The 25,811-nt window shown below is 37.2% G+C and overlaps 1 protein-coding gene across 9 annotated transcripts in view; it reads left to right on the plus strand.

Annotated features, from left to right (window-relative positions):
* The window catches only part of ANKS6 (ankyrin repeat and sterile alpha motif domain containing 6), a 39,224-nt gene that overhangs the window by 7,998 nt on the left and 5,415 nt on the right, over positions 1-25,811 (plus strand). For 5 of the 9 annotated variants that reach the window (XM_027643915.1, XM_027643917.1, XM_027643913.1 and 2 more), the window contains exons 2-16: positions 145-644; positions 2,945-2,989; positions 3,667-3,871; positions 5,942-6,048; positions 7,471-7,619; positions 11,870-12,080; positions 12,690-12,739; positions 13,648-13,851; positions 15,674-15,839; positions 16,502-16,665; positions 17,856-18,045; positions 19,452-19,568; positions 21,400-21,467; positions 22,762-22,878; positions 23,785-23,881. In XM_027643915.1, the coding sequence (XP_027499716.1) occupies positions 145-644; positions 2,945-2,989; positions 3,667-3,871; positions 5,942-6,048; positions 7,471-7,619; positions 11,870-12,080; positions 12,690-12,739; positions 13,648-13,851; positions 15,674-15,839; positions 16,502-16,665; positions 17,856-18,045; positions 19,452-19,568; positions 21,400-21,467; positions 22,762-22,878; positions 23,785-23,881 (2,390 nt within the window). Of the gene's footprint in view, positions 1-144; positions 645-2,944; positions 2,990-3,666; positions 3,872-5,941; positions 6,049-7,470; positions 7,620-11,869; positions 12,081-12,689; positions 12,740-13,647; positions 13,852-15,673; positions 15,840-16,501; positions 16,666-17,855; positions 18,046-19,451; positions 19,569-21,399; positions 21,468-22,761; positions 22,879-23,784; positions 23,882-25,306; positions 25,789-25,811 lie in introns of all 9 variants that reach the window. The other 4 variants (XR_003527707.1, XR_003527706.1, XR_003527708.1 and 1 more) reach the window with 3 other exon arrangements.

Raw genomic sequence — 25,811 nt, forward strand, 5'->3', positions numbered from 1 at the left:
ACTGTCATGTTCAGTGTTGTGTGTATGATCCCTCATAGTGTATTAGTCACCAGGCCAATTCGATGACAAAGTTTTCTGAGTTCAGAATATGTTGGTTTTGGCCATCCAAGGTGTTAATTCTCCTCCTTTTCTCTTTCTCTCAAGGTTTGGACATCTAAGTGTGGCCCACATCTTGCTGGAAAATGGTGCTGATCTCAATGCACAGAATAAGTTAGGAGCCAGTGTCCTCACAATGGCCTCCAGAGGTGGCCACATCAGCATGGTGAAGTTGTTGCTGGAATCCGGAGCTTTTGTAGACAATTACGACCATTTCGGCACAAATGTACTTAACAGCAGCAGAGATGACCTTCCTGATATCACTCCACTGATGGCAGCTGCTCAGCATGGACATGAGGCAGTGGTACATCTGTTACTAGACTGGGGAGCTGATTGTAATTACACTGTGAAGACGATGGGCTGGAGTCCTTTAATGCTGGCAGCTGTTAGTGGAAAGGTGAGCTTGGCACAGCAGCTCATGGAGAAAGGTGCCAATCCCGATCACCTGAATGTACTACATAAAACACCTTTTGAAATCTCTGTTGGCTTCAAACACAAAGACATGAAGGACTACTTGGAATCTCTCACAACAATCAGACCTCAGGCAGGTATGGAGTGTTATTTTTTTTGTTTCACTTTCTCGCAGTTTTGATTGTGTATTTAGAAATGGAAAGTCTCATTATGTATGTGCATGATGTTCATTATAGTTTGTAACTAGACTATTTTGACTGTGTTGGAGTAGGTACACCCACTTCAGGTGAGGTACGAGTACCCAACGTCAACAGATTTTTTTCCACGTTAGCAGGGTGAGGTTACTGTCCTCCAATAAGAAACATTATAAAATGTTTTAATGTTTTAGATACTTTTTACTTTTAAAGCACATGATCCAGGTGCTCATTTAGGAGGAATATTACAAAGGCCTATTTGAAATGACACAAAGAAGTGGCATAAAAACCAGAATAGGATATCAAAGAAAGGATGTTGCAGACTCAATGAAAACCTAAAAGATAGAAAATCTAGCAAACCTGACTTGTCAGGAAAGACTGAAGAGTGCAGTCTGTCTAGTTTCATGATGAAGCGATTAAGAAGTGAGGTTAATAAAGTGTCCGTGTTAAAGACAGAAGGTCAAATAGTGGAGGGCCTTTTTATATGGTTGCCAAATTAAAAAACTGTGAGTTTAAAGTTAGAGGAATTTAAACAGGAAATAAGATACTGTGGTGAAGCTTTGAGCTGAAGTGACTTAATAGAGGTGTGCAATCTCTAACAATTGCAATCAAGGATAAATGCCTCTCTAAAACTTGTTCTTGGGTTGTCTTCATTGGGTGTTGCACACAAGGCCTGTGACACACAGAAAACAGGATGAGGTTAACTTAATGTTTTCTTCTGCCACTCTGAATACGAAACCTACTCCAAGTCCTTTGAAAGTGGACTGTGTATTCTAAGAAAACTGAGTATTAATGTGGATGAATAGCAGGTCAGCATGTCCCCTACTTCTCTGATCCTTGGAGGAGTGGGGAATACTTAATTAATCAGTTTGATTTGAACGTTGTGTAGGACATTTGAACGTCAATAAGTCATTTCAGAGACTGAGACCTTATTCTGTATGTGGCTATTTTGGGGACACTTTTCAAGATATTTATGCTTTGTGATGCAGACCAGTGCTGAGAGGTGCTCGGCAAGAGGATTTGGAAGAGCTGTATTTGGATTTTCCAGCTTTGGAGTGCTTGCTATGAAATCTAAGGATGTGTCAAGCTCTAGAAAGATCCTTTTGCAGATACTACTACCCATCCAGCCATGGTGGCAGAAACTCTGCCGGGTAGGATAGTCCACTTGAAACTCTATGCCACCTGTGATACCCAAATAGGCTTACTTAAATCTTACCTATTTATGTCTATATTGCACTGCCACGTGGACAGTGGCACAATCCTCAGAACTGTTAATTTTTATTTACATTTGGTGCCATTCCTGCAGGTCAAGCTTCCTTTGTACTTGAAGAAGTAAGGACAAAAATCAGACATTTGTTTCTGCTTTAGGGAAGGTGTTAGTCAGGTGTTGACTCCTGAGTTAAGCTGGAGCTCTAAGGCTTTCATATGGCCACACTGCCAGGCAGAACTGGTTGACTGTAGATGTTTGCTCATGACCAGTCCCTTGAGGAATAGACATGAATATATATGAATATACACATGGGTGTACAGGATGTATGTGCAGACAGAGTTGGGTTGATGAGTCTTGAAAAACCTTCTGTGGTCACACCACTTAAAGTACCGAAGAAGGCTGTTAAAGCAAGGAGAGTAGAATGTCAGAGGAATGATCCTTCACTCAAAATATTACAATTTGTAATAATTGCAGTTCTTATTAATGGGAATGGTAATCTGGGAGCAGAAAGGTATCTATTGATGCACAAATAACAAGATGTGTAGATAAACTGCCACTATTATTTTTCACAAATTAACCCAGCAGTACTCAAGAGGAAATGAAACTGGGACAACTTCTAAAACACTTCGCAAAATAATCCTGTACTATTTGAGTGTTCACTATTGTACAGAGGATTACACCTGACCACAGAACCATACTGTGGTTCTTTAATGGATATTTTAGTCTTCCAGGCAGGAAACACTAGAGTTACCAAATACAATTTCCTGATAGAGAATGGAATTTGAAAAGCCTGTGCTGGTGCTGTATTATGGTTTGTAGCTTTAGCTCTGAAAAGAGAACCGTACAGGTGAGTTACTCTTCCCAGAGGGGATAAAGTTGTTGTCAATGGTTTCTTTGTTATTATTAAATGTATGTCTAAACATATGTTTTATAGTACTTTTATGCAATTTTTAGTAGTTTTTACTGTAAAAAAATTACTAGAAATTATTGCTTTTTTACTGATTGCTAATAGAAATATTTATATTCCTTCCAGATACAGAAAAGAAGCAACCTGATGTCTTTCATGCTTTGAAACTGGGTAAGTACTGAACAATTCTTCCACCATGTCTAATTGTTGTAACTTTTGAGCATGTTTGTTTCCTAACATAGGAAACAGCCTTCTGTTTCTTCTCGTCAGGTGTAAGCTACCAAAACGTCTTCCTGGGAAAGCCTCAGGTCTGTTAGATTTTTAGAGAGTTCAGGTTCCCCTCTTGTACCCCTGTGATTACTGAGATTTACAAATGTTGGTACTGGGTCTGAAGGAGTACTAGGGGAATGGCCACATGAATACTGGTCAGCATACTCTATCTGTTTGTTTTTTTTTTGCCAGCACTGTTAAAAAAAAGGAACTCACTAGGTTAAGGGGTGTCCAGGCCAGGGTTCAAAGTAAATTCTGGAGTCTCTGTAGGTTCCAGGGTTTCTGTTTAACAAAGTCTGTGATGTGGGTCTGTATTAAAAAAGCCACCTGCTGCCTTTTACCAAATTGGGACACAAAAAATTAGTTCTGTGCTTTTGTATCATTCCCATTCCAACAAAAAGACCAAAGATCAGTACAGATTTTTAGCTTTAATGTCGCAGTTGCTCTAATACTTCATTTTTTTCTGTTTTAATTCCACTAGATGTAGAGCAGTGTCAGCAAATCAAAATACTTAATAATTCAGTGGCTGAGCAGTTCTCTGTTGCCCATGTAGATTATGTTTTATGCCTGTTTTGCAGGAAACTTCCAGCTGGTTAAAGAGATTGTTGAAGAAGACCCAAGTCAGGTCAATATTACCAATGTTGATGGTGCATCTCCATTAATGATTGCAGCTGTAACTGGACAGCTACCCCTTGTTCAGCTCCTTGTTGAGAAAAATGCTGACGTTGATAAGCAGGATAATGTTCATGGCTGGACAGCACTGATGCAGGCCACATACCATGGGTAAGATATGTACTGGTTTTGGGTCTAGCAGTAAAGAAGTTTAATTCTTCTTGCATCCCAATAGAAAAAAACCTTTTTGATACTGACTCTGGAAGCAGAGGGGTCCTACAAGAAATTGAGAGATTTGTGACCTCAGTTTTCCGTGACTTATGCACTGTCCTCAGCTTTTCAGACCTGAATGATGTTTGGACTTCAGAATGAGTGAAACGTTTGGGAACTTGAAGCTTGTTAAATAAATGCTGAGAACATACTGCTCCAGGAGCTTTGGTGCAGATTTCAGTTTCCATCCTTTGATGTTTTTCAGCATTGTGAAAGATAGTATCACCCTGCCAGGGTTGTAAGCCACATCAAGCTGTGAAAATTCAAGGCAATCACCCTTCCATGTGCCATATTTTCCAGTCTTAAACCGTTGCTGTGTTTCCTTATTCAGCCTTTAGTTTTCATGGAGTTTTCAGAAATGCAACCAAACTGTCATTTTCTCTAAAACTCCTTTATAAATGTAGGTAGACGCTTAAGAGTCAGACCCCAGAAATTTGCCTGGCTGGTACTTCACGTATGATCTCTGTTATACACTTGGCACTGTCTGAATACAGTTTTACTGTGGTGAGCAATTGGGAGTGTGAGTGTTGGTTTACAGTTGAAGGGTAGAAGAGTCCTGTGTGTAAAGCCACATTTGAGGTGCCCCAGTTTGGCTGGAACACCTCATATGCATAAATAAATACTTAGCCTTGTAATTCTGGACTTTGCATCTTAACCTTTTCTCTTGGCATGGACCAGTTGCAAATTTTTGTAACATTTGGAAATCTTTAACCTCCACAGAACCTCAGCTAACCCTTCCTGAGGAGCATCAGTGGTGTCGAGAGTCTCAGGCTTGAAGGAGGGAGCAGACAAGTTCTTTGTGAGCCAGGGCGCTAAAGGATTGCATCTCTGTGTGCCCTCAAGGTTCAGGACTGGAAAGCAGGATGGAGGGATGATACAGTATTAAGGAAGAGAAGTAGTGGGAAGTATGCAGAGGAGCTGTGCTTAGGATAAGCAGAATTTTTTTAGAGGAGCAACAGTCCTCCTCCATTTTGGGTTGATTTTTGTCTGGAGTGAGTTCAGCAGTGAAAACTTCGTGTGTATGATAAGCGATGCTCTGGAGATACTGAGACCTGTTTGTCAGCCTTCAGTGTTAGAATTTGCAGTCACTATTGCTGCTTGAGTATGTTTTTGCTCTGTGTTGTTTATGCATGTCAGAGTTTGTTCTAATACAAGGTCAGTTACTGCTCAAGAGAAGTTTTGTATTAAATATATTTTTTCATAGCTTTGTTGTCTGTTCAGTTATTTTGTAGGCAGAATTAAAGTATTGTTTTTAACTCAGGAGGCAAGTCCTGCTTATTTATTCAGGTGTATGAGAGGGGCTAATGGAGCTGAGGTGGTGAGTGTCTTTTATGCAGCTGCCTTTTAGGAGCTTTTGTTGGAAGGTGTTTGTGTTGGTTGACATTTAATGCTGATTGTTTTTGCATTTTAAACACCTCAAGGAAGTGATAATGTGCTTTCTAATTATATAATTTATATCTGTAATTAAGTGAAGTACTGTTTGAAGTTTATAATTATCTTCAGTCAATTTGGCTTTTCTGTGTGCAATTTCTTAATATGCAAGATGTGAGTGTGAGGTTGAGTTGAAGTCCTAGTGATGGCATATGACGACTACTGAGCTGACCTTTGTCTTTTCATCTGCTTTTGTGCCCTAGGCATTAATGGCCCTTCATTGGGAAGGTATTTGGCAACAAATTCCAGTCAGTTCCACAGGATCGGTTTAAGAAACTGGCTATTCAAATTAGGTTTTTAAGGCTGACTTTCTGCATGTCGATTAATGTGATTTTTAGTGAGTAAAACAGTGACTGACAAGGGAATCATGGGAGCTTCTAAAGAGCTTGTGAATAAATTTTACACTAGATTAGTTGCAGAAAAGGTAAAACATCTCTAATTGAGGAGCAATGTTATAAAAGGTTGAAAATGGAGTATTGGATGTTTCTATTTTATTTATTTATTTTTAAAGTGATCAACACCTTTTTTATTCCCTTAAAGAAACAAAAATGTTGTAAAGTATTTGTTAAATCAAGGAGCGGACGTCAATCTTCGTGCAAAAAATGGATACACGGCTTTTGACCTCATAATGCTGCTGAATGATCCAGGTATGCTATTTCAAAAAACTCTGGGGAAATGTACAATATAAACAAACAAACTTCCTTTCCAATCTAGAAAATACATGAAAGTTGCTAGGAATTATCCTCTGATGTCCAGGCTGGACTGGACCAAGAAAGAACATTGCCTGAAAATGGTGGGGTTTGAGTTAATTGGTTAGATGAGTGTATTCATTTATGGGATAACAGATTTTATGCATTCCTTTTGACTTTGTTTTTGAAGATGCTCAAAAAAATGTGGTGTTTGTGTCACGAGAGCCAGTTCAGTGGCATTTTTGGGGGCACAGGTGTTCTATGGTGTCATTAGCACCACAGAACTGGAGCTAGAAATTTCCCCTTGGTAAAGAGCAGCAAAGGGACAGGACAAAAAGAGCATAGTCAGAACAAAAGTAGGGAACTCCTGGCTGAACCTCCCACTAGTTTTGTAAAGGCTGAGTATAAATCACACTTCAGGGTTCAGGTTGTTTTTCACTTTTTTAAAGGGAGTGCTTTAGAAAAAGCAGCATGCTTAGGGAAGACTTCAATGAAATACATTTAGTTTTTGTTTTAGTTTGTTTAACCTACATAATTTGTTATTGCTAGCCTTGCTTGGTACCTAAATTGATTTATCTGAAGCCAAAACCCACTACTGCTAATGAAATTAATGTTTCTTTTCTCTGTATTTACACATTATAATGGTTTTGGTCACTAGCAGGTTCCTTTCCTTATCAAAAATAGGTCATTAATAGTATGAAATTTTAGAAAATAAATACAGTGAATTGTTTTAGAACTAACTTCTGTGACAGAATAGTTTGTCTTGTAACCTTTCTCTCTTGATCAGTTCTGTCTGTTCTGAAAATCCTACCTGAGTGCCATATAAAACGCAGATTTACAGAATATTTTTTTTTGCTTTCCTGTCCTCATGTCATGCTTGTTCTTTTTTCTTCCTCTTACTTTTATTTCTTTTTTTGTCTACCTTTTTCCTTACCATTTCTTTTCAGTCCCTTCATTGTCCAGGCTGAACATCTTCTTTCTCTTTGGGATTTAATTTCGAGCTTCTTTTCTGCAACCTGCACTTGAAGAAAGAATATTCATTTTTCTCTACTCTCTTCTGTGTCAGGTGAGAAAAGGAAGCATCACAATGTTGTTCTTAACTTGTACAAAGTGTGAGAGGAGGCAGTTCAGTTGGTCACGTGTGACTGATTCTGACTGAATAGCTTGCTTATTTATATTGGTAAATACCTCTAGAGAGGTGATGATAAGACTGCATCCCACTGTGTGGGGAGAAGGTGTGGGAAATGTAGGTCAAGAAAGAAGGTTTGGGGTAATGGCAGATCCATTACTACTTACATGGGATTTATAGGGAAAAGTGTCAGAGTCATAATTTAGTAAAGTAAACCAGACCAAACATTGTCTTAATTTGCTTTCTTTTAGATACAGAACTTGTAAGACTACTGGCATCAGCATGCATGCAAGTAGACAAAGACAAGAATAAACTGAACAACAGATCATCTTTGCCTACTTCCAGAAGCAGGCAATCCTTAAACGTCCCAATGTTGCCAGATGACAAAGGAGGTCTAAAGGTAAATATGGTCACACTTGATAAATAACACAAATTAAATTAAATTACATAGTCCTGCAATGTATAAGCAGAGAAAGTAGTTGCTAAGAAGTATTTTGGATCTAATACGTAGCTGAGTTTTTTGGGGAGTGGGTTTGTGTTTCTGAGTTTCTTGTTGACAGCGCTTCCTGGGTTTATGGAGTGTAGCATGTGTTGAGCATTCTTTTTCTCAGATGGCAATGCAATAGGAGGACTTAAGGAAGTTTGCATTGAAGCATTTCAGTGCTTAGAAGTAGATCTCATAATTAAGTGGAAGGTACCATGTTCATAAGTTTGGAACTCAGTTTCCATTAGGATCTTAATTTTAAATCTGTACAGAGGATAGCCTTTATACCCAGAAATGGAAGCAGGCTATTGGCATTGAAAATTAAGAAAATCATAGCAGAGATTTTAGTATGAAGAGTAGTAGAAGAGTGTGCAATTCAGGCTTACATGTCCTCTGCCATGCTGTATTCTTAGCTCCAAATTGATGGTGGTCTAGTAGCAAACAACATAGAGTTAGAATAAATGCATGCCATTTAAAGGTATTGGGACTTATGTTGTCTGTTTGCAAAAGAGAAGGGAATAGTTTTTAATTATGGTGTACCTCAGAATTTCCTTGAGTTCGTGATGTCATCTTTTAAGTATAAATATTATCAGGGTGTTGGAAACAGACATGTTACTTTCCAGGCTATTTTTGACATGAATTTTAAAGACTGTTTAAAGTTCTACTTCAGCTCAACTATGTTTTGCAGTTTTAGTTATGAATGAACAAGTGCTTATTTTCATATGATTACGCTATTATTCAATATGATGCAACATCAGTATCAATTTAAACTGGTCTATATAAGAATGTGGTTACTTAGGTGGGAAATTGTCAGAATAGCTTTTTGCTTTATGGAATACAGATCAACAATAGATTGGATTCCAGCTCTTGCAGTGTTACAACACAAAGGTTTGAATTAAGGTCATAAAAGATTATGAAGTGCAATATAAAAAAAATTGTCAGAGACATAAAAATGAATACTGACACAAATTTCATATTTGGGAATATTTAAGTGTTTGGTCTCAAAACTACAAAATATTACAGTGTTTACAAGTCTTAATCAAGCATTTTTTCAGCAGAAATTGTATTCTCTGTAGTTCTCTGATATGTATAACCTGGAAGCCAGTATAGTCCCTTTTCCATCACTGCTTAATGCTTTATTAACCATCCTGTCTGACCATGAGTATGTTACATATCCTACTCTCCCAACAGATGTTGAAACAGGGTAAAAATGATATTTTCAAATTTTTTGAGTGAAGGGCAGTGTCGTAACACTCATCTCTCTTTTGACCAGCCTGTGAATTTTTTTTCAATCATTCAATGAATGTTACATGAAATAGCAAAAAAAATTTTATTAAAGTCAAGGTACAATACAGCTTTTCCTCCCTTCTGCCCACCTTACTGGTTACTCTGTCAAAAAGACATATTAATTTGGTGGATTTATTCTTGACAAACCCATGTCATATGCTATGTCATGTGAGCTGTGATGATGTTTGAAGTTTTTTCAATTATATCCTTTCAGATTAAGCATTTTGATCAATAAATCTTCAGTTTTTCCTCTTTGGGTGATTGTGCCTTTACCTTTTGCCTGATTTCTGTAACTTCCTCCATCCTCTTTTATTGAAGATAAGCAGCATTTGTTCAGAGATTGTGTTGTCCATAGTTACTCTAGGGTAATTTTAATCAATCTTGTCTGGTTTTAATTTGTGCAAGCTCATTTAACTACCCCTGCTCTATTAAGCAAATGGACATGTATTCCTACCTCTCCTGTTAATGATATTCTTACTAAAATATCTGATCACAGGTAGGCTGGTTTTGGAGTTTAAAAAAAGAAACCCTTTTCAGTCTCTCCTCTTTGATCACTTTTGTTGTTAACTAGTAGACTTTTTATTTTGTTATGTGTTTCTTTTATTTGTTATTTAGGCATAATATAGGCCCTTTACCTACTGATTATGCAGTGGATATTCATTATCGCGTTATTTAGCTCTTTCACACAAGAACTGCTAACTGCTTTGTTTCTCACCATTTCATAGCCTTGAAAACAAAGTTGTGCCTTTTCCATATGCAAAAATTTTATTTCCTCTTTTTTCTTCCTACTTGTTTTCGGCAAGTTATACTGTCAATGTCAGTATTAGAGCAGTGTGAACTATCACATTCAGTTTCTATTTTCGATTAAAGTTGTTTTAGGGCAGAGATTTCCAGTTCTACCCCTTATGCTTTCATTCCTAGTATTGTTACAAACATCTAAGGTATTTCTCAAGGGGCAACATAATTTTTCTAGTTCTTTGATACTGTTTCCTTCTCCCTCTGCTGCTAGATTTCACCCTTTTGATGGACACATGTTTTTAGCCATAAATGCATTTTTGTTATTTGACTATGTCAGTGTAATTTAAAGCCCTTTACTCCAACCTCTGTACCTGTGTGATGTGGTAGGGGCATATGGAGAGGCCATGACCTCCTGCAACAGCAGACTAAAAACCCCGGAGCTCAGACCATCATACTGTGAACACCAGAGCACAAGATGAACTTCTCCAGTATAGTTCCTTTCTTGCCAGAGATCAGCAGGTTTTTTTCTGGTAACACGGTGGCTGTACTTACTCTATTTGGGATTAGTGTGTGGTGCAAGCACATGTTAAAGAAACAGAAGCACTGTGAGGAGGAGTAACAGAGATGACAGTTAATGACAGGCAATCAGAAGTGATCTTTCTTACACAAGCAAGCCAGCTTCAGTGAACAAAACCCAACCACGTTGTGCAAGCACTCTCGATTGTAAATTCATTTTACTCTAGGTTAAACCTAGATGGATTTTTTTTGCCCTTTCAGTTCCTTTTGGAAGGTGAATAAATGCTGAACTGTGTAGATTTTATTGCTTTCTCAGAGCTATTTGTCTCTCTTGCCTTTTTTCATCAGATCTTTGTTGCTGAAATTAACATGTCTTTATCAGTTATGACTCCAAAGAGACACAGAGGCCTGAGAACTCTATCCATTACTAATGCTCTGTGCAGATCTAAAATCTTTTTAATGATCTGCTACAGGGATTAATATGCAGGGGATAAGTTTACAGTTTACCTTACTTCTACTATATGACAATTGAGAAGACATGTATCAGTGAGCAGCTGAAAAATACTAAAGAAGAGAGCAGAATACATATTGTGAGAAGGGGTGGTTAAGAACAGAGAGTAAAGTAGGGAAGTGGTGTTATCTAGATTGGCTATTACATAAAGCTGCCTTGATGAAGTATTGTCACTTTTATATAACATTTTTACAAAAAGGGTTCCGGAAAGAGAAGAGGAAACTTTACTAAGAAATAATCAGAAGATACTTATAATCTGATTTATCTACAAACCATGTAATTTTTAATGCAGATTGCATATGTCTTTCATAGTCTAGAGAAATGTCCTACTAAAGACTTGAAGCATCTTGCATTGTCTGCCTGTAAAAATGTGCAAGTCTGTGAATACTTGAATGAATTTTACTTTGAGCAAAAATAGTCCTTTTATGTAACAATTTCCGCATATGTGATGCCTGTATGGATGGAGGTTGTAGATACGGTAGTCCTAAGGTTTGTGTTGTTTTCACAGCTTTTATTTCCTTGCCTTACTATTTTTCAGTTTATAGTGTTTCCAGCCTGATAGAGTTTAAATTGTTTGTGTAACAGCACTGTATGGATTATGGGACTTTAGTTTGACAGGAATACTATCAGAACTCTTCCAGTTTGCCACTGATTTTGAAAATCTTAAGGGGAAGTTTAATTCAGATCAGATAAGCTTCTATGCACACTTCTAAAAAGCAGAAAATAGACATGCCCATTCATTGATGCCAAAGAGTATAAAAATTGATGGTGAAATTGGAAACTAATGGAAAGATTAAATATTTGCTATGTAGCTGTAAATATTCCCTATTTAAATTGCCCTAATGCTTCTATCTACCTTGGCTTTCAGGATAGTGTGGAAAAACATTGTAATGCATTTGCCAGGTGACAAATAAGGGAAGAGATTATACAAATGATGGTGAAGGATTCTGTTGATAATTACAAACCACTTAAATGTTGCTTTTTAGTTTATTTCAAAAACTCCTTGACAGAATTTTTTTTATCACTGCTGTAAGGATCACTTAACTGTACATCTCTTCCCCTTTTTTTTTTCTTTTAGTTGGAACTAAATTGTTGTGTCTTCTTATCAATCTAGTCTTGGTGGAGCAGGATGTCCAATCGATTCCGCAAGCTGAAACTGACTCAGACATTGCGCCATGGATTTCCTTCCAATCCGTTTGTGCCTTTTCCGGACGAGCCTGAACCGTCGTTAAATTCCACTATAAAAGCAGTTTCACAGAGTGATACGGATGCCTCTGGAAACCTTGATGCTGCTACAGCTCGGATCACAAATAACAAAGCTAGTGGTAAAGGCAGAATTGTCTTATGGGAAGTGAGCTCTCCTGGGGTACTCAAGATGATACTGTTTCTAATTTATTGAATTAGTTCTTATTTAGCTTAATATAAATGAAAAGACACGTAATGTATTTGTAGTATGTAGAATGTAGATGTTCGCACTCCTCACTGTTGATCATGCTGAACACTGAGTGCAGCATTATTTAAGCAGGAAAACGCTGATATAACCATGTTACTGTTCTTTAGCAAGCACCATTAATTTGGAGAATAGAGACAGGTCACTGAGAAGTGTTAGTGTCTTTGATAAACTGATTTATATAGTGAAAACCAATTTATTTGAAGAAATAAAGAAAGAATTCTGAGAAGTGAAAAAGCCCAAATTGTAAAGCGCATCTACTGAAATTGTACAGCTCTCCGTGAAACCCCCTCACCCCCAGTTTGTGATGCAAAGTAAGACTGCTGGCATAACTTTAATTTAGGTTCATGGCAGTGTCACTGGAAATCTTTGTTCTGTGTGCTTACTGAGGGTAAAGCTGTTGACTGTTTGAGAACAATACGCTATCCTTGGGGACAAAAGTAGGAGCATGTAAACAATAAAACATCGTTTATGTATTTTTCAGGTGCAAACACTACAAAAGGAGGAAAGGATGATGAATTATTGACAACCATGGTATGTTGCAGTGTTCTTGGTGTGTCAGCCTCATGCAGAAGGTTGTGCGGCTCCCATGATTTTTACAGGTTTTTACCTCCTGTCCAAGATGCCTTCAGAAGGAGATCTATCATTTGTTTATAGTCATTAGACAAGAACTGTCAGGCTTTGATACATCAGTAGTTCTTAGACCAGGAAGTACTACCAGTGGTATGATATGGAAGCTGTGCTGACTTTTTTCGAGTTACCCATACGTTTGTTTGATCAGCAGTGAATTAGTAAAGTAGATGGAACAGATGATTGGTTGCTGACAAGATGTATGATGTGAGGAACACATGGATGGCACATGGTGCAATGGAAGTGTGAAATTACTAGTAGAGGCAACCACAAAATATTTAGTTCAGCATGTTCATTTGTGTTATTCTGTTTCTTCTTTTGTTATGCTGTAGCTTTAAATTTCCCTACAGCTTACTCCCTAGTGATATCATTAAATTTGACTGGTTATTCTTTATGTTCTTTTGTAAGAAGTTGGAGTATCTTTTGATGTAACTGAACAGATGTAACTGATGGACAGAACTCCAGGGAGCCAAATCAGTTGTGTAATTTTTAATCTCTTTCTAGAGAACATGTACAGCAGGAACAGGCAATTGTTCACTGTTTGCAGTTGTTCTGTCTGGAAATACAGAGAGGACTACATTGTTATTTCTTTGAAAATTAATTTTTAACATTCTTGTTATTACATGTTATTACATGTTGTGCTTTTTCAAAAATACTGCTCGTGTCTCATTTCCATTTTATTCTATTTAAAAATGCATGTCTCCATCTTTTTGCTTAACTTAAAATTTTGAAAGTACGTCACCAGCTCCTAGTAATCTCTCTTAAGAAGTGACTCTTCCCCCTCCCCCCTTCTTTGTTTCTCTCTCTCTCAGTTGAGAAGTAGTGCCCCATTTACCAGGCTGCCAAGTGATAAGCTGAAGGCAGTGATACCACCTTTCTTACCCCCCTCGAGCTTTGAGCTCTGGAATTCTGACCGAACACGACTCAGCAAAGATGGAAAAGCTGAACAGATGAGAACTGCCTGGCCACAGAGAGCAATCAAGCATGATTTTAACAGCAGCGGAAACTCTGATATAGTAAGCAAACTAAATGTGTACGAAAATACTGTGTTATGTCCAGGCCATGCTGACTGGTGAGCCACACGGTTTCTGATTAGAAATTACTTTTAACCCACTGTGTTAAAAGTACATGTGGCTTGTTAAAAGTGTTAAAAGTACAAAATGGCTTGTCCTTTTAAGCAGTGCTGTTTAGGAAGAATACACATCTCCAAGGAAAAAACGTAATGAGCCATACATTTTTGTATGAAATGAGATGGCTTTTTTTTTTCTTGCTGTTATTCAGAATAAAATCGAACCGTAACAAATTTTCTGCAGGCTGCTAAAGTTGGCTGCTGGTTCCACCCATGTCTTTTAGTAGCCAAAGTAGGTACAGGTACTGGAGTGTGGTCAAAACTACTCTGATTTGGAAGAAGATCAGGTACAGAAAAAAAGAATAAGAATTGATCAATTTTTAGGACCTGAGCAGGAGGTAAGTCATATCAGTAAGACAAATATACAGACGTAACATTCTGAAAGATTAGCAGTAGTTAAAATTGTAGCAAGCAATGATCAAGTGGGCTTGAAGGCATACAGCCTTAAATTGTGAAGAGAAAAAGTCTGAATTACTTCTGGTTTTTATAGAAGGAGCTTGCCTGATTCTACAGTGTTTTTAGTGAAAACGCAAACCAAAAGAAAAATAGCTGGTTTGTCTTGAGACAAGAAACAAAACAACCTCAACAACCTTTGCTTTCATAGTAGGAGAAAAAAGAGAAATCCTTACTCCCCTAATTGTGGACTGTAATAGTCAAGTGGAGAGAAGAGTTTATTTTACTAGTCCAGAACTGTTTCATGTCAGTTCTAGAAACAGGACACTGAAGACATTTTAGGAGGAATTTTTTTCTGTTTTCCTTTTTTTAAGTGGAAGTTAGCTTAGTATCAGTAGGGGCGATTTAGGTGGAATAAGGTGGAGTCTTAGAAGGGAATTGACATAACAGGAAGGTAAATGTCTATCATCCTGAAAAAGATGATTGTAGTAACATAAGTGGATAATTAGCTCACTTTATAAAGAGAGGAGCAGGAGAAGCAGGGGAGGGCTAGTCATCAGTACTTCTGTGAGGAAAGAAGGGTTTTGCTAAGGGAACAGGGAGTAGAGAAACATAGTAAGTCAGAGTTGGAAGAAGTGATTTGAGCAACAGGATAAGAAACATGAAAAAGCTAAACTGCAAAAGCTGTTTGTCAGATGTCTGGCAGTGGCCAGTGGTGTAAAAGCAAAAGAAATGAAGGAGGATGTGGCTGAGGATTTGGCTAGCATATAGCTAGATCAGTAGTGCCTCAGTTAGCAAAAGTTGGTCAAATGGTGCAGGTTTAGATTGAACAAAATACAAAAATGCAACTGGTGGAGATAAACTTTATCTCACTTCTTGCAGCTTAGTTTGTAAGAAACAGAGATATGATGGATGAGAAGTAGATGGTAGCTGTTTTGTAAGATTGGAGAGACAAAACTAGGATTTCTCAGGAAAGCAGTTTCACATGTGACCATTTTTTTTCCTCCCCACTGCTCATAATATTCTGTACAGCCCATCTCAAGGGCATCGTGGGTGCTCATTTTGTGCTGGCCAAAGTTAAAGAAGAATTAATGGTTTTATATGGTATAATTTCTTTCATATATTAAATGTATATATATTTATGTAAGTATAGAATTTATTCAGTATATTTGTATATGTAAAATAAGATTATTTCTGATATCCCTTTTGTTCTTCAGTGGAAGTTTCAGAATGTGGAATAAGTAAAATAGCAGTTGAAGTTTGATCTTTATTGTGCTCAGTCGAGAAAGAAAATTATTCTTCGTTTTGTTTTCCAGACATCTGTTAGCAAAGGTACTAGACCAGTCAAATTACCAACATTTGCAAGAAGACCAGCATCTCCTTCAAATTCTAACAACTTCAGTCATTCTCCTCATTCTTCTGGTGGATCCAATAACATTGCAGGAATTAACAGGCATGGAGGAGAACTGCATAACAGATCAGGTACCATTTTTAATAAGAAAGTAATTTGTATCTGGTTCAGCTAAAAAAATTAGTGTTTGTGATGATGGTAGAAGACAAACCTTTTCCGAGAGCTCCTACTGCTGTAGAGCAAAACTTCTATAAATTTTGTTGAACCAGGATTGGACTTTGAACATAAGGGAAGAAAAGCCTCACATCTGTTACAGAAGTCTCATTGGCCAGCCTCTGTCTCAGAAAAACATGCAGATTTTATTGGGTCCACCCATGGTGGATCAGGTGGATGCTGGTTCATTACAACATGCATTTCATAGCACTGATTCTTACTCATGTTGCTTACTTGTTGTTTAATTAAAAATCAGTTTTCAATCAAAAACAAAGCTGCAAGCACTGTACCTGACAGCTGTTGAAGACAATATGATGAAGTGTCTCATAAAACCCATATCCAAGAGGCTGAAAGTCAACTCTGTGTATATAGACAGGGCTGGCTTCTCTCTTCTGCAGTTGATTTTTTATTCCTTTTTCTGAAACCTGCTGGGTAGATCTGAACCTTACAATTCTCTCTTGCTTCATCCAGTCAGATTTTAAACAAAAGTGAGTGGTGGTAGAGATGGGAGAATTGAAAGTTAACAAGTATTTCAAAATTCTGATTTCCTCGACTGGTTTTATTATATTTTTTGTTTTAGGTGGCAGTGCAGATAATGTTTTGTCTCAGATTGCGGCCCAAAGAAGAAAAGCAGCAGGCTTTCCTGAACAGAAACCCAGCCAACAGCACAGTCCAGTCCAGTCAACTACTTCATCCACTCCATCTGATTTGCAGTGTGCTCAGATTGGCAATGGACATGTAAAGGTACGGAGAAATGTAAATTTTTGTACTTCCAAATTGGCTAATTATAATAGGTCGTGTCTCAGTCATGGATGGCTGATATATGACATTGCACAGCCTAAAGTGAATAAACACCTGTTACAGTAGTGGAAACTTTTTGGCTTCACAAACCTTACTTTTAATTACAAGCCTACAGAAGATCAAACCTAATAATAAAACGTGATTTTGCTTTATTATTAATTTAATTTTGTTTTAAAAAACAGTAAATGTAATACTTGATCTTAGGATAGATCTACACTCTTAGTTTGGTTTCTCATTATTTCTTTCTGTGACCCAGATCCAGTGTTTTGTTTAGTTATTCCTGGATTTTACTCTGAAGGATATAGCTAGTTTCCCTTCAAAGGCTCAATATGAATGCAGAACATGAAGTGATATACAGATTGAGGAATTTAGGAGGTGAGGTACAGGGACTTGTTTTGGAAAAGACCAGTATACGTACATATATATTCTTATTCCTCATTTTAACTCATGTATTTTCCTGTTTTCCATGCCTCCACATGTGTTAAACATGTACAAAATACTTAATAATTTTGAATTACTTGACTTTTGTTAGGTAATAACAAGTTTAAGAGTTGACTGGAAACTTTCATTCCAGTGCAGCAAGTTGTTAAATGCACCCAAAACTTAGTTTATGCTTACCACATATTTCTGGTTAATCCAGCATGAAATGCTACTTTAAATGAGCATCTGATATGCCTGTTATCAGAGTTAAAGTAATTTACTTTGTTTCTGTTATTAAACTGTTCTTATCTCAACCTACAATTTTTACTTTTGATTCTCCTCTCCATTCCACTGGAGCAGGGGGAGGTGAGCAAGCCACATAGTTGCCAAATGGATTCAAACCAGGACAGTCCTTTTAGGAAAAGAATAATTATAGTGCTTGTGTGCAGTATTGCTTTACAAGAAATAATTTTCTTATTTTAAAATTACAGCCTTATTAAATGTATTTTTCTTGATGGATTTGAGGAGGCAGACTTTCGTCTGGGATAAATCAGTATTGCTCCAATTATTTCAATATGGATCAAGCAGAAACTTCCAGTTATGACTACATGCTCTGCAGAAATGATATGCAACTTAAGTAATAATGAAGCATCATATATAGGTAAACACTCTTGGGGTTTTTTTAACTGAAATTATTGTTTCATTAACTACAGCAAAAACTGGAGATGAACAAAAGACCTCCATCTGGGACTTCATCTACGTCTAAAAGCACATCACCAACTCTCACACCTTCCCCATCACCTTCCCCATCTCCTAAGGTTCAAAACGCAGAGTCTTCTCTGTCTTCTTCTCACAGACAGGCCAAAAGCAACGGTTCCAGCAGTGGTACTATTACAGAAGATGGTGAGTAGGTCACTGTAGTTACAGGAGATTCATTCCTCAAGAGCACCGACTGTTTAAAGCTGGAGCTGTACTGAATTCGTGTGTATCTGCATGACAGTGAGAGCTTTTTCCTTTCTAGAAAATGTATTATGGTGTTTCTTACAGTGAGTTTGGCATTCCACAGTAACTGCCTTTTTCTCTCCCAAAACCTGTGATCCCTTCCATTTAGAGGGAGACTGGTACCATCTCAAAGCTTGCATGTAGGTAGGCCGCTCTTATGTGGCCTCCTTCCTTTGCCCCTTGATAGCTTAAATCCTGTTTTTCACTCTTTGCTGGGGGTAGAAAATGCACTTTCTCCACGTTAGAAATTATTTTTTTTAAAGTAAATGCAGTGAAGCACATCACTACAGAAATACATTTTTGAGTAATAGCAAGTCATAGCTACATGCAGTTGATTTTTAAGAGCTGTAGTGCATTTATTTTTCTAAATGGCAAAAATAGCTGTATTTCAACCTATTTTTAACCTAAGGTCATGTGAAAGAATAATAATGTTATTACTTTTCCAGTAAGATTACTACCTTTTAAGTTAAACTTTTAGGTCTACATTACAATACTTTTTAAAATAGTCATGTTACTGCATTGGAAACAGGATATCAATACCTTCGTTTTGTTCTGTAAATATCTCAAAAATGTGAAAAAAAAATAACTGGACTCAGAATCTTTTAAATAAGAAATGGGGGCACCTCATCTGGTTTCGGCGAGAGGAACTTTCTAGTGATTTTGATTTTTCTGATGTTGTCTGTATTGATTTTGGTTTGTTTTCATTTATGCTGACTTTATTCATGACACTCTACTTCCATTTGACACTAAAGAGAGGTGATACTTGACCCTCCTCTTTCTGTCCTCGTCTCATGGCTTAACTGTGACATATTGTACTGACCGCTGGAGAAAATTGTTTCGCATTTAGTTAGTTTATAATGATGGCTTGATAACATAAGACTTGTCAATTTAGAAATATATAAAAGAAAGAAAAGTCACTGTTGCATAACAAAGGGAATTCCCCAAGCTATCAGCTGTTCTTATCTCACTCAGTGAAGCTGGGCTTTGCCATGATACAGCGAGTTCTCTGTGTAGCAGAGGAAATGCTGTCAGAAGCTTGAGTAGCTCTGGGTTCATTATGCTTGTAAGCTTTTGTAGCTAAGTGGTCCTTTAATTCAAGGGCTTCTCTTACTGTGATTTGATTCAGTAGCAACAGTACACATGGTTATATGCCAAATAGGAATCAGAAGAGTAAGTACAGAAGGCCTGCAATGTTAACTTTGCTTTTCTTTCAAGTCAAATTAATTAGATAAATTGATTTGCATTGAATATTACTGTGAAGGAACAGTAGGCAGCAGGGTTCAGAGGTGTGCTTGGTTTCTCTTTAGGCAACCACTCGGTGGACCATCAACAGCTTGTCTCTATTCTGAGAACCAGTGATGTAGAGAATCATGAAAGACGAAACCATGTGAGAGTAAAAGGAGGCTCTGAAAACTTGGAGAAAGGTAATCTTACCTTACTACTACAGAGAAGTATGAAAGGAGGTGCTAAATGGGAGTAATGTGGCTCCAAGAACCTTTGCTTTCTCCAAGGATGTAGGTAAGGAGACAAGATAAGAGTAGAGCAAATGAGAATGATAAAGCAAAGGAGAAACAAGATGTTATGCGAGAGTTGTAAAACTGAGAGGTTTGGGAGTTTGTTCAAACTTGGTGTAATAATACAGGAACTGGAAGAGGGGAAGATGAAGAGAAAACTTGAAACTCTTGCTGCAGAAAGCATTCTCTGTGCATGAAAGGTGTTGATGTTATAGTTGTTTATGATAACAAGACTCTGAGCTCAGAGATACTGTTTTTCTTCCCATATCACAGCCCATAGTTAAAGCCCACCAATGTGATGAAAAATGAGAAGCCTAACTAACAGCCTAAAAGAAAAAAATGTTAATAATATATCTAAGGTCTTCTAATGAAAGAAGTTTTCTTTCTGTAAGGTGGTATTTTTCATCAAACAGTGTGACATTTTTAAAACTGGTTACCTTTTCTTATTGATTAACCTCAGGGTACTAAAGCTTTTAGCCTGAGACCATGCCAGCTTTTGCAAATCATGTTAAGCATACCAAGTTAATTGAGCTTGAGGTAAAAAAAAACCCCAAACCCTAGCAGAAAATAAGACTCAACTAGAATTTTTCTCTTTAGATTTTTGTGGACTCCTCTGTGTAAAGAAGGAGTCTTTCCATATAGTACACAGAAGTGTGTCTATCTCAAGATACTTGATGTCTTTTGAAAAGCTTGGAGAGAGAGATTCTCTTTCATGTTTCTACTGATGATGAAAGAAAAGTGACAGTCAAAAGACAAAGAAGTGAAATAAATAAAACAAAAGTACATTTGGGAATGGACTACTGGTGTCTTTTAAAGTGAAAGTGAATTTAAATATAGTTTTGTTGCATAATATAAATCATTCATGTTCTTAATTTTCACTCCGACTTCTTAGTTTAACTGACTGCTTTGGTACTTCTGGGAAAACAAAGATAATTAGTCACTTGTGACATCAAAGCAATAAAAAGAAAACCTAAGTTGAGAGAGGTAGCATGTAATTAAGAGAGGTAATGTTAGGTTATTCTAAAAGTGCACTTATGCTTTTTAACATGTTTTAAATATGTGGGAAGAGTCACTATCAGGTCCTCCAAATTTTAATTTCCTTAGACTTTGAGAGGAAAGCCAATATTCAGTGCTCTTAGCCTTGGAAGGTAAGCTTATAAAACTTAAATTTGGACCAGTTTTCATCTTACCTGGACTTCAAGGTTGCCTGGATGTCAGGCATTTAAGGAGAAGAGGTGGTTCAGATAGATGTGTGTTGCATTGAGGTTCTGAATGAGCAGCTGGGTGGTTGTTTGCTCTGCAGTTTGCCTTCCTGGGTGATGATGTAGAAACATGCTGTTCAGTTCCTTGTCTGCTTGAGGAGTTTTGCTGAATAACCTGCATAATCAGCCATCTGGGGCCAAGCCCCTGCGTTTTAGGGATTGAACTGCCTAAATTGCCCATAGTGGTTTGGTTTTGTAAGGCCCTTTTTAATGAGGAAGAAAGGGCAATACAGTGGAAAGATTTTATCCTAGCAAGGTGAGGCTAGACAGAGTTACAGTATATGGAAGTAGGTGAGAACAGAGTAAGCAAATATTTCAATTTCTGGTGGAGAATAAATGTGGTTGTTTTTAATGACTTTATATGACTATGTGGAACGTATGTTTTAATATATATTTTTAGCAGTTCATAATGCAGAGATCATCAAAATCTTTTCTGATCCAAGTGTGGGTTGTTTTTTTTTTTTTTTCTGTTATTATAGATGAGCTGACTGGCATCCTTAAAAAATTGTCTCTTGAGAAATATCAGCCTATTTTTGAGGAACAAGAGGTATGTCTTTTTTTTAAAAGTTGGTTTGGTTTTTTTTTTTTACTGTTTTAGCAAAAGTGGGGTGCGACGCACATTACATCAGAATTGTGATCCAGAATCTCAGATTTCAAGTTCTACAACCATGTCCAGTTGCAGATGACCTTGAAACATGGACTAAGCAATATTCATGGCATTTTCCAGGATACTGCAAATATCAGAGCTTTTTATGCTTAACCTACAATTTTTGTATAAATAGGTACTTCAGGGTTTTTGTTTTTCTCTCTGTTTTTACACTTTTCTATATATGTCTATATCCAGTGTGGCTAAACAGTTTATAGGACATACTGTATTGTCCCTGCAGTCACAGTTGGATCCTCATTTGCAGATGGAGAACAGGAGGGTATGAGTCACCGAGATGGCTGCTTTATCTTTTTTATCCACCATGAATAAGCAACAGGAGAATTAAACGGGGGGAATGTAGGCATCCTTGTAGGCCTGTGACAGTTGCTGAGGGATGCAATGAAAAGAAATATTGCTGAAAATAAGTAAAATTAATTCATTACAATGTTTAAGACAGTATCAGATATGAGCAAATATTGTGTGTTTATTTGGTCAAGGCAAAGAGTAGTGAATGGACATACAATAAATAGATGTTGCTGCAGAGTTCAGGATACAGTACAACAAACAGACTATTTAGCTGCATCACAAAACATTGGGTTATTATTGTTCCCCTGCATGATAGGCAAGGGAGCATTGTGTAGAAATTAATATGTTTTATGTGTGAAGTTTATATCAATATGAAATGCTTTAGATGTTTGTTCTTATCACAGCCTTATGGATCTGGTGTTATAATAAAAACTGATATATGAACAAAACATAGGTTTTTCTCAGGATACACTGTAAAAGTAACCACAGTATTCTGAAATTCCAAAAATACTTGGGGGAAGGGGGAAAGAAAAGAAGAGAGAGAAACCTTAGGCTTATTCAGCTAGCTGCTACTGTAGATAAAGGAATTTATTGTGGAGAGTGTATATTAATAGAACTTGTCTAAAAAAAAATTTAAAATCCATTAATATTTTAAATGTACTATCATAATTAGTAGAATGATTAACTACAGATTAAAAACCTTACAACAGAGTGTTAAAATATGTACCACTTGCTGCTGGTAATTCATTAAAAATTTTTCTTTGCAAAATATTTACAGTAAGTCTATCAGTTAAAAAACCCAACAAACCATGTTTAACCTGCAGTGATGAATCTTTTCATAAGTAAATTTGTGTTACCTTTTTTTCTTCTTTTTTTTCTTCATTTGCAGGTGGATATGGAAGCTTTCCTTACACTTACTGACGGTGATCTGAAAGAGCTTGGTATTAAAACCGATGGATCAAGGCAGCAAATTCTGGCAGCTATTTCTGAACTGAATGCAGGAAAGGTGTGTTTTGAAGTACTGTACTTAGTAAATTATTTCAAGGCTTGTTTATATTGTTAATTCTACATACATTTTGAAATTCAGTTGCAGATGTTAGCTAGAAAAGCTAAATTATTTTTTTCCAAACAAAGTATTTCATTTATTTGATTAGTGTGAAAAATATTTTCCTTTGTGGTACTCCCTGTTGTCTTTCAATCACTCTTTCCTAGTCCGGTGAAGAAGTTACTGGTAAACATGAGCAATATTGCAGTTACCAAATATTGATTTCAGCAATGCTAAAAAGAACCTCCTGGCTGTGATAGTCCAGCTGGAGAGTATAGCGTAAGAGGAAGGGTGTCCCTTGTTTAGCCTAACAGTTTTTGATTCCTCTGTGATTAGGTAAATAGCCCTTCTCTAATTTCTTACACTTTCATTGCCTTTGAATTTTTTAATGACAGAAACAAATTTGCTAAGAATGCTGTATAGTAAGCAGTGTTCTTAGCAGAGGGATTTGGTACTGGAACATGACTTTGATTAGGCCTGCTGACACTTCTCAGCTGCTTTTTCAGTTTTGAGGTCCATTCTCTCTCTGATAGTGGAAGCTTGGATAAACAAAACATAAAGATAATTTCCCCAGGTTAAGACCGACAGTAACAAGTGATGAGGCTAAAAATTAGGGGAGGTGGATGATGCTCCATGCTATAAAGAGATAAAGAAAATAATGAAAATGTTTCTATTGCTGTCTGGTAGTTTCAGGAAAAGATTACTTTGAGGTTTTCTCTATATATATCTGTGAGGTAAGGATTTCTAATTATTTCAAATAGTATATTTAGCATGGAAACATATATTTACACATTTTTTGTGAACTCTTCATAAATTTGTTTTTTAAACAGAAATTTAAGAACTATTTTATTTTTTTTTCTTTTACAGGGACGAGAGAGACAGATTTTACAAGAAACTATACACAACTTCCACTCTTCCTTTGAGAGTAGTGTTAGTAACACACGACCACCAGGTCATTCCCAATGTAAGTAGCACCTGAAATTAATTGAAAAATTAATCACAAAAGCACGGAATTAATCACAAAATCAATTACGTTGGAAAAGACCTCTGAGACCATCGAGTCCAACCTATGACCCAACACCACCTTGTCTACTAGACCATGGCACTAAGTGTCACATCAAGTCTTTCCTGAAACACCTCCAGGTCCGGTGACTCCACCACCTCCCTGGGCAGCCCATTCCAATGTCTGATCACCGTTTCTGTGAAGAAATTCTTCCTAATGTCCAAATGTATGGATACTTCCATTTAATACTGGCTAGAAGACAGAATGTGACAAACAAGCCAGTTAACTGGTTTCCTGGTTAATGATTCATATGTGTCCCTGTCTCTTACTGAGACTGTAGAGAAGATTTCAACGTAAAAAGGTAGAGGAATCTGTAAGAAGTTTATACACACTACAGTACTATCGCAAATAAGTGTAAGATTTTTGTTGTGCATTACTAAACACTGCAAATGGATGTAAGTATAGCAAACTAGAGTATACAGTATACCATGGACAGTGTATGTGTATAAGTATAGCATCAGTGGCAGGTGCGTTTCTTTACGATACATAGTTTAGTTTTGCATACTCTTTATAGGAGACAGTTCTTTAGTGTGATCAAGTAGAATAAATATATTCGAGATTTACAGTTTAGTGTAGTAGCTTGGGTAGCTATGTTAATTATGTATTTTTGTATGAATGCATTTAGTTATTTTGCATAGGTAGTATTTTTATGTGATTGTCTACAGTTGGTTTCTTTGGAATACATCTATACCAACCACCAGTGTTATCTGCTAGCAAAGCTGGAGAAACTACCTTTCAAAATATACTGCCTATAACCATAACATACATAACCAAAACATACAGGAAGGTGTTGCTGACCTATAACTGATGAATACATTTATCACAGTCACAGATATAAAAGTTGCAAATCCCTGTCCTGCCAGCCACCTAGGCTAAAAGCAGATATTCATCTGTTACTCAAGGTTAAGGAAAAGGGCAAAACCTGTTCAGATGTACTTCTATATCCATGTTTTAGGAGAAACAATGGAAGCCATTGAATGACCTTGAGAAGTTCACTGTGTTAAAAGTGCCTCTTCTTCATTTGCTCGTCTTGCTGCTTGCATCCACTCACAAAATAATTTCATTTGTTTAGGAGCTATATTAAATAATATTTCAGGTGTTGTGTGCTTTAGGAGACATTAATGACAAACAAGTCCCAGTTGTTCCAGTCTCAGTCAGCTGCTTATCACTACATATGTGAAAGCAGGTGCTAACTGCAGACCTCCTGGTGTTTTGGGGAAAACTGGGAATTGCTGGGGTAGTTAGTGAATGTGGGCTACTTTCAGTATTCTGTATTGTCTGCTTGTCTGAAAGCCACTTTCAGATATCCCTGTATGCATTGTGCGGCTTACTTCCCATTCTCAGAGTAGTCAGCATGTGTGGGAACTTCTGGATGTCTCTTGATATCATCCTAGACTTGAAGAGCCTCTTCTGTAGGTACCATTAGGTGAGCAGAAGCTGCCATTTGGGATTTGATAACATGGTGTAATGAACTGCAATTACTCGAGAACCGAAGGATAGAGATGTAATGTGTCTCCAAGCAACTGGCTGAGCCTAACCACTGAGCTTGAATGTGTCTTGAAGGCAGCAAAGGACAGTAATGGTGGCACAGAGTTGGGGACAAAATCCTTTTGTAAGAATGGAAGCAACAGTTGCTACTGCTAACCATTTGACAGGATGCTGCAAGGAGGCTGCCATGAGAGATCTAGCTTTTGGGGGTTTGTATGTGAGAGCTCCATGATACAGATTTGACTGTGAAATAGCAACAGAAGCATTAACAGAGAAGGAAGAGGAAGAGAGCATGTAGATAAAAGAAGTTTCTGCACCAGGTAAGCTGCTTTTTATTGTAAAA

This window comes from Corapipo altera, unplaced genomic scaffold, assembly GCF_003945725.1.
Source record: "Corapipo altera isolate COAL_440 unplaced genomic scaffold, ASM394572v1 24b, whole genome shotgun sequence".
Taxonomy (NCBI): domain Eukaryota; kingdom Metazoa; phylum Chordata; class Aves; order Passeriformes; family Pipridae; genus Corapipo; species Corapipo altera.